This window comes from Rhipicephalus sanguineus, chromosome 10 (assembly GCF_013339695.2).
Source record: "Rhipicephalus sanguineus isolate Rsan-2018 chromosome 10, BIME_Rsan_1.4, whole genome shotgun sequence".
Classification (NCBI taxonomy): domain Eukaryota; kingdom Metazoa; phylum Arthropoda; class Arachnida; order Ixodida; family Ixodidae; genus Rhipicephalus; species Rhipicephalus sanguineus.
The window spans coordinates 16,912,049-16,921,722 of NC_051185.1; the positions used below are offsets into that span (position 1 = coordinate 16,912,049).

General features: G+C 42.1%; 1 protein-coding gene across 1 annotated transcript; it reads left to right on the forward strand.

The window, feature by feature from the left end:
- Nucleotides 1-3,784: 3,784 nt before the first annotated feature.
- On the forward strand, nucleotides 3,785-5,342 carry LOC119407141 (uncharacterized). Its single transcript, XM_037674003.2, has one exon. The coding sequence runs from the start codon at nucleotides 3,802-3,804 to the stop codon at nucleotides 5,287-5,289; it is 1,488 nt and encodes a 495-aa protein (XP_037529931.1). The 5' UTR covers nucleotides 3,785-3,801; the 3' UTR covers nucleotides 5,290-5,342.
- The last annotated feature ends 4,332 nt before the right edge of the window (nucleotides 5,343-9,674 follow it).

The following is a 9,674-nucleotide window of genomic DNA, read 5'->3' on the forward strand; positions in this document are numbered from 1 at the left end:
CGCCCCTATATTGGTACGCTTCACATCTCGACTGACGCGAGATGTCTGGCTCAAACAGCGACAAGAACTAAGGAAATCAAAGCCCAAGATCTTTTTCAATGAAAACTTAACTGCCCAGAACAAAAAGCTGTTCTGGCTGATAAGGTGTAAAGCCCGTGAACTGCATTATCAGTTTTTTTGGGTTAAGAATGGGAAGATGTTCATGCGACGAAGCCCACGACATCAAATTGTTAGAATAAGAACAGCTGAAGATGTGGAAGCGCTGCGATAACTCATAAAAGTTCCTTTTTTCTGGCTGACCTAATTCATGGCTTCTTTCACACAGTCGCAAAACTATTATGATGCCTTTTCTTTTCGGCAATTAAAAGCTACACGAAACATCAAACACCTGTCCTTGTTAAATCTAAATGCGCGTAGTCTAAGGCACAAACAAGAATCTGTAAGCCTTTTTTTCGACGCACTCGAACATAATTTCGATATTTTAACATTCACTGAAACCTGGTTTTCTGGAGATAACCCTGATGTACATTTCCCTGGATACAAATGTATTCAAATATCGCGAGAGAACAGAAGAGGAGGTGGTCTGGCGATTTATATTAAAAACTCCCTCCATTATGAAAATACTTTGGAATATTCCCATATTGATCTTGACTATGAATGTCTAATGATCAAATGCATGGGCACAATTATTGTCCTCATGTACAGACCCCCTTCTGGTTCTGTTACTGTGTTTCTTAATTATCTTGAAAGTGTTCTAGAATATTGTTATCAATCTGGATTTCCTGCGATTTTCTGTGGTGACTTTAATATCGACTTATTGGCAACAACATCAAACAGGCAAAACCTCGTTGATATTTCTTCTCTTTTGGATATCAAAATGTAATTAACATGCCAACAAGAATTACAGACATATCTGAAACGCTACTCGACTTATGTTTTACAAACTATCAGCCACGTGAATGCGATGCAGGTGTACTGATAGCAGACTTAAGCGACCACTTGCCTTTCTTTATTTTCTTCACGCCATACTTGTCCAGACATAACCAAACTATTCAGAATACAACAATTAAATGCAGAATAATATCTGAGGATAAGATTGTGATTTTTCAACAGTTAGTAGAAGGTACAAATTGGAACTCTGTGACAGAGATCAAAGATCCCGTTGTTTCATACCACCTCTTTCTAAACACTATCAAAGGTCTCTATGACATTGCCTTTCCTACAACAACGATTAGAAAACCCCGTCGGTCTAGAAAACCATGGATAGACTCCCACCTTTTAAAAAGAATAAAAGAGCGTGATAAGCTGTTTAGTGTATTTATCAGAACAAAAAACTTAGATGCATTAGCTACATACAAAAAAATTAGAAATAAACTTGGCGCTGATATTAAACAAGCGCGTTTCGCGTACTACGAAAATATGTTTGCTGGTATATCGAATGACTCCAAAAAGGTCTGGAAAAAGGTCAATGACCTTATGTGCAAAGACGATAAATCAGTTATATCGGAGCTCGTGATAGACGGTGAACCATGCTCAGGTGCGCCACTTGCAAATAGGTTCAATGAACACTTCCTTAGAGTTGGCGACTGTGGGACCACTGTCAAGGAGATAAGCAATCATACATATGTAACTAGCAACATTTCATCCTCTGTTTTCATGTTTCCCACATCCGAATCTGAAGTATACAAACTGTTGCAAAAATTAAAAAATAATTGTGCATGTGGCGTAGATGACATAAAACCCCAGCCTATTAAAGCAGTTGCACATACCATAAGTAAGCCGCTTTCACATATCGCTAACACAATTCTTAGTTCAGGTATTTTTCCTGATGAGCTAAAGATTGCGAAAGTATCTGTCATCTTTAAAGGTGGTAATAAAAATGACCTTAATAACTATAGGCCTATCTCATTATTACCTATATTCTCTAAAGTTTTTGAGCAAATTATCAACCTACGACTTTCTAATTACTTATTGCAAGAAAATGTGATAATACAACAACAGTATGGCTTCCAAAAGAAAAAATCTACTGAAACAGCGCTACTGGATATTAAAGAAAAAATACTGGACAATTTTGAACATAAATTACTTACCATAGGGATTTTTCTCGACTTCAAGAAAGCGTTTGATTCGGTTAAGCACCATATTTTATTACGGAAACTTCCTTCATATGGAATTAGAGGAAAGGCTCTAGAACTTATAAAAAGTTATCTAAGTAATCGGCAACAGTACACCAGTCTCGGCGACACTAAATCTAACGTAGGTAATATCATTTGTGGCGTTCCGCAAGGATCAATCTTAGGGCCTTTGCTTTTCTTGATTCATATCAATGATCTACCTAACATACCGCTAACACCCGATGTTGTTCTCTACGCGGACGACACCAATATATTCTTCGCCGGTAATTCCCTCAATCACCTTGAGCAACAAGCAAACCTATGGCTGACACACCTTTCTGACTGGCTTAAGTGTAATAGATTAGAACTAAATACCAAAAAAACAAAATATGTTTTATTCCGCCCGCGCAATAAGCCTATTGCAAGCGAGCCTACACTAACATTTGAAGGGCAGAAAATTGAACGTGTCACAGCGCATAAATTTCTTGGGATACTTTTTCAAGAACACTTAGACTGGTCCTTACACACCAACCACGTTCGTACCAAGATATCCAGATCCACGGGTATAATCTGCAAATTGCGACAGCTCCTTCCTCTGTGGTTAAAAAAACAACTATATTACTCCATTGTTCACTCACATCTCCATTATTGTCTTCTTGTATGGGGAAATACGACTAAAGGAAACACTGATAAAATTCACATCTTGCAAAAAGAGCTATACGACTAATATCAGGGGTTTCATTCAGGCATCATACCGCGCCTCTCTTTAAGGAACATAAAATACTTGCGGTAACCAACGTCATGAAACAAAGTTGGCAATGCTTATTTATAAACAGGTACGAACTGATCGCTCAGGGTTTTATCAGAGGCACCTCCCGAGAGATCACAGTCATAACCTACGGCATAGGGTGTATACATATGAGAAACCACGTACGAATTACGGCACACAAAAACTATTGTATCAGATTTCACATTTCCTGAACGAACAACCGATTGTAGCTTCTCTAATTGACAATACATTCTCATATGGTATTTTTAAGAAGAAGATACAGGAACACTTCCTATCTACACAAACATAATCACCTTCATCATCTTTGTTTCACACTCCTTGAAGTATTTACTTTGTGTGAATCACACTAACGTTTGGTTATGCTATCTAAACTGTGTTTAATTTATTGTCACATTTATTGCTTATTGATGCTGTTGCCTTTTGATTTTTGAAACCTTGTGTATTGAAATTTCAAGTTTCTTCAAGTATTTTGCATGTCTTACATTAGCGTTTGTTTATGTCTTCTACGGTTTTTTTTATTTGTCAAACACATATATGCTTTATTGATTTCATTGCTGGGCAAACTTTCGCTCATATATGTTTTCCTGTACACACATGTTTTGCGTGTAGAAACTCATTTATGCTTACTTTTTATTGACTTTTTACTTTACACTGAGCACTGTGTCATTTTGGTGGGTTTTTGGGTTTACAGGGGGCAGGCGCTTTGTCAGGCTTTTATGCCTTTTCGCCGGTCCCCTAGGCAAATTGTACCTGAAATAAAATTCTACTTCTACTTCTACTTCTAATTCACCGTATATGTATAAGTATATATATATATATATATATATATATATATATATATATATATATATATATATATATATATATATATATAGTGGGCACGGCGGCGTCGTAAAGATGCGGCCTTCAAACCCGTTCCTGTTTATCCCGCAGATTGGAACCCTGCTGCTTCTTCTAGGCCTTTCTGCAGCATGTGCGGAGCGACAACCAATGCTTCGACCTACTTTCAACGGCGATATGGATCTGCTGATAAACCCAGCCTCAACTGACGAACGCTACCGGTCCTTCAACGATGGCGCTGGTGTTACATCGTCAGAGCCTCTGGGATCACCGATGACGTCACCATGGAACGATCCTTTAAAAGACAGCGCTTACGGCACAATCGGCAGTGGGCACGGCGGCGTCGTAAAGATGCGGCCTTCAAACCCGTTCCTGTTTATCCCGCAGATTGGAACCCTGCTGCTTCTTCTAGGCCTTTCTGCAGCATGTGCGGAGCGACAACCAATGCTTCGACCTACTTTCAACGGCGATATGGATCTGCTGATAAACCCAGCCTCAACTGACGAACGCTACCGGTCCTTCAACGATGGCGCTGGTGTTACATCGTCAGAGCCTCTGGGATCACCGATGACGTCACCATGGAACGATCCTTTAAAAGACAGCGCTTACGGCACAATCGGCAGTGGGCACGGCGGCGTCGTAAAGATGCGGCCTTCAAACCCGTTCCTGTTTATCCCGCAGGTGAGCAGACGCTATGACAAGTCATTTCGCAGTAACGATGTCTGCCTAATTCTGCTGCCGTGCCCACGGTCGCTTCGTGAAGCCTTTTGTAAACTGATTGTTTCCTTGCGTTTGTTGCTACTGTTGAGCGGAGATGTTGAGTTGAACCCAGGCCCTGCACTAGACGCCATAGCCGAACAGCTAAAGCAAATTGCAGGAGACATTCAAGATATTAAGAAAGAAAAATCCGTAACAAACACCAGACTTGACGCGATTGACAAAAAACTTGAAAAGATAACTGGCCTTGAAAAACAGGTCACTGAGTGCAATAAACGAATATCTAACTTAGAAAAAAACCTAAAGGCTATGCAAATGAAAGTGGATGATCTAGAAAACCGGAGCCGTCGGTCCAACCTTGTCATTTACGGTGCTGAAGAACAACAAAATGAATCGCCAGACATGCTTGTCGAGTTGGTCGAAAAGAAGATTTTAGATGGTGTGCTACAGATAAAAACCAAGGGAATCGAAATAATCCACCGTCTAGGAAAAAAGAAGCCAGCTGATATATCTAGACCCAGACCCATTATTCTAAGACTACTCGATCATCGAGACAAAGTTTCAATCCTCAGACAGTGTTCGAAGCTGAAGGGCTCAGGTTTCTCTATCAGTGAAGACTTTTCTCGTAATACTCGGGACATTAGAAAGAAACTGTGGGATCGAACGAAAGAACACCGGGACAGGCAAGAAAGGGTGTCACTGGTGCACGATAAAGTGCGAATCAACGGTCAACTTTTTGCTTGGGATAGTGAACGAGAAGATATAATTGCAGTGAAAAAAAACGAAGTTGGCATAGAAAAAAGAGTCACTCGAAGTCGACAGAAGTAACCCTGTTGAATGTGAACGCACGTAGTCTTGTAAATAAAGTAGATCAATTCGAAGCTCTCCTTCTAGAAATTAAACCTGACATAGTTGCTGTCACGGAAACATGGCTGTACTCGGACATCCTAGACCATGAGGTCACGCCGCCAGGTTATGTGATTGTGCGCAAAGATAGAGAGACTAGAGGAGGGGGCGTGGCACTTTTTTTCAAGAAGGAATTGCGCTACTCTGTCTTACCGGGCAACCCTAGCATTGAAGCGGTGTGGTGCAAAGTGCAGCTGCAAAAGGGCTGTGTATTTGTTGGAGTTATTTACCGACCACCTAATGCTGAGGCAAGTTATCTGGAACTTCTTCTGGATTATATGCACGATCACGTGACGGGTGGTATGATCATCATGGCTGGAGATCTCAATCTGCCTGAAATAGAATGGTCATCAAAAAAAGTGCGAAGTGCTGCAAATGACGTCATATTAGATATGTTGTTCAATTTTAACCTCGAACAGCTGGTGCGCGTCCCCACACGTGTACAGGGCGTATCCAGCTCTATTCTAGATGTTGTGCTCGTTAGTGACCATTTTCCAGAAGACCAGGCGCGCATCGAAATCTTAGACGGAATATCTGATCACAGCTCAGTCCTATGCACACTGCCTCTATCTGGTCTTTCTAGAATCCATAGCCCCGATAGACACGTTCTTGCCTTCAACAGAGCAGACGACGCAGCAATAATAACATATCTTAATCACGAATTTCTTGCCTTCTATGATCTTTGCATGGACAAAAATTTATCAATGGATCACATATGGTTACAATTCAAGGCACGTGTCATTCATTGCATTGAGAACTTTGTCCCCACACAGCGAAAAATTACAAGAAAGCATAATGCCTGGATCACACGCGACATAATTCATATAAAACGTAAAATCAGTAGGCTGAGGAAAGCTAGGAGGTCTAGCTCACGAGCTGGCTACACCGCTCAGATCGCCACTTTATCAAGAACACTGAAAAGCAAAGTACGCTCTTCAAAAATTCACTATTTTGGTACCACGCTAGCAAAATTCATCAAAACCTCGCCAGAAAAATTTTGGCGCTATGTAAGTGGCAAACATAGTGGCCAAAACGCCTCCCCCTCGATAGACACAAAAGATAAGGCAGACAATTTCAACCGCTACTTTCAGTCCGTCTTTACGATCGATAATGGACTAGTGCATCATCCCGAGATTAGGCCACCCACCGACAAGAAGTTATCTGAAACTCCGGAAATAACTGAAAGCGGTATACTGAATCTGCTGTTAAACCTCGATGATAAAAAGAGTTGTGGTCCAGATGGGATACCGAACGCTTTTCTCAAACGGTATGCGGAACCGGTTAGTATGTACCTGCGCTTACTATTTACAAAATCTATTCAAGATTCGCAGATTCCCTCTGAATGGAAACTTGCAAAAATAATCCCAGTGCATAAATCTGGGGACAAATCGACTCCATCAAACTACAGGCCCATTTCCTTAACTTGCACTAGCTGTAAGCTACTCGAGCACATTATCCTTAAATTCATTACAAAGCTTGTCGAAGAAAATAACCTATTACACCCCAACCAGCACGGTTTTCGGAGAGGCCTATCGACCGTAACGCAACTAGCTGAAACAATTCACGATCTGGCCGAAGCCATCAATCAACACTCCCAAATTGATATAATCTTTATGGATTTTTCAAAAGCGTTCGACCGGGTTTCCCATGAAAAGCTAGTTTTCCAGCTGGTTTGCAAACTCGGGGATGGGCCAGTGACCCGTTGGATATCCAACTATTTGTCCGGTCGCCAACAATTTGTACACTGCAGTGATCACGTCTCTGACACATTAAACGTTACGTCCGGTGTTCCTCAGGGATCCGTCTTGGCACCGATATTATTTCTTCTATTCATAAACGATCTAACAGTCAACATTAACGCAAACATTAGGCTTTTTGCAGATGACTGCATATTGTACAAACAGGTTAAAAGCTCCAGTGACCAAACTGAACTGAACGATGCCCTGAACGACGTTGTGCGATGGTGTTCTAACTGGCAAATGGTGATTAATTCTGACAAAACAGTCGCCATGCAAGTAACAAAAAAGAAATCATGCCTACCCTTCCATTACGGTTACAACAACATCGTGCTACGAAATGTAAGCCAGTATAAATATCTTGGTGTGACTATAACTTCCGATCTCAGTTGGACAGTGCACCTAGAAAACATAGCCGAGAAAGCCTTAAAAAAATTATTCTTCCTTAAGCGGACGCTGCGCCACGCTGACCGCGACACTAAGCTTCTAGCATACGTCACACTTGTCAGACCAATCTTGGAGTATGCGAACATAATCTGGTTTCCATTCACGGATAGTGGTATCAGCACGCTTGAAAGAGTGCAGCGCAAAGCGATTAGATTTATTTTTAACCGGTATCGTCGCCTCGACTCCCCAACACAATTACTACGCCACGCAGATTTGCCGACACTCGAAAGTCGAGCAAAAATTCATCGCCTAAAGTTCTTATACCTGTTATTGCACAACTGTTTTAAAATAGACCACGCTAAATACGTGAAAACCAAGACAACAAGGCAAACACGTCACACACATGATCACACACTCCAAGAGTACTCTTGCAACAATAACACATTCTATTATTCTTTTTTTCCTAGATGCATTCGAGAATGGAATGCTCTTGACCGACTTATAGCCGAACAGCGTACAGTTGATGACTTTCTAGCAATGTTGCAAAATACACATAGCACTTAATCATAACGCTGATAACATAGTATGTACTGTATTTTCATTTCCTTGTTTACTTCCTTGAATTGACTTGCTTGCCAACATTTGTATTTGCACCAACTTTTACAGCTGTGACTTATTATCCTTCTTTTCTTTTCTACGGGTGTAAAATATGTATAATGCGCCCACTACCACTTTATTTCGTGCATGCAGCCTCCTTAAATTGAACTTGTTGAGAAAGGCTGCTCGGTCCAAAATTGATTGTTACTATTGATGTGAATGTTTTCTGTTTTTCTTTTTGTTCCCCTTCGCTCCCACTCCTGTAAAAACCCTGCAAAGGGTTAACAGTATGTGAAAATAAATAATAAATATATATATATATATATATATATATAATATATATATATATATATGTAGAAAAGCCACAAAGAAAAATCATTCAGAAATTCTTTCCGACGCGCGGAATCCAACGGACGACCTCTCGCTTTGCAGCCCGCCGCGTTAGGCGTTAGGCCACGACAGCACCGTCTTTCAGCCTGCTAACGGCGAGCTATTTATATATACCATGTAATTCAGCATGCTTTCTTAAAGGCCACATAGTGGCGCGATGTGCGCGTGTGTGGCGTGCTTTAAAGATCGTCGCCCCGCTCCAGCGAACGCCGTTGCTCTTCGCTCTACAGGGCGTGGTCGCTTTCGTGCGCTTATCTCGAGGAAAGAAGGGGGGGCCGGTGGGGTGCTTCGCTTAGCTCGCTGCAGCGGCCGCGTTTGAGAAAAGAGCGCGCTGTTCAAACAGAAATAAGTAATAACTGTCACAATTAGTTCGCGCTCGTCTTGTGTGTACCTGTTCGTTCGTTTCGTGCGTCCTGCTTTATGTTTGAGCAGTGCGCTTCAAGTGTCAAGCTGTGACGCATTAGTTCGCGCTCGTCCTGTGTGCGTTCTTTTCGTGCGTCCTTTGGGCTCGAGCGACGCGCTGGCAACTTCGAGCTGCTTTCCGTTCTTCGCGTTAGATTATATTTTATTGCTATCACATTCATTGCTTCGCCGTTGCGGCGAAACTGTGACTTTTTTTATGAACTTGATAAAGCCTGGACGGTTGGCAACTAACTCGCCAGTGTCATCTTTGCCACTTGGTTGCCACGGAAGCCCCCTTATCTTTGGTTATCTGCGCTGCTATTGTGCAAGTGTGTTTCGTGATTCATTCGTAAAGCAAACTGATTTTTGTTTCCGCGATGGAAGCCGCGAGGGAAGCGAGCCCCTGAGGAGTCGGGTGCCTGTAGGTGCAGAGGAATACGGCTGAGCGGGGAAAACACAGCATTTTAGTTGCGAGTCGGCGCCGTTGTCTGTCGTCCCTTGGTCGACCTCGTTTTTTTTTTCGCGCTGTCTATTCAGTCATTCATTCAAGATAGAAGACATAGAGGACCGCGTGGTGAAGCGGGTGAGGTGGAACAACATTTCTTCAGAAAAGTAGACGCGGTGGGTTGTCCTCCTTTGGCAGTTGCTGCGGGCAGTATGTGCGCAATGAATGCACCGGGATCGTCCTGCAATCCAGAAGCGGAGCGTAGAGTTAAAAAGACACAGCAGCAACGCAAGCAGCGGAAAGCTGAGCGCCAAGTACCAGTAAACTTGTGCATAACTGCAGCGTTCGCG

Coding starts and splice junctions, on each gene's coding strand:
- LOC119407141 (XM_037674003.2), top strand. CDS start 3,802: ATGCGGCCTTCAAACCCGTTCCTGTTTATCCCGCAGATTGGAACCCTG.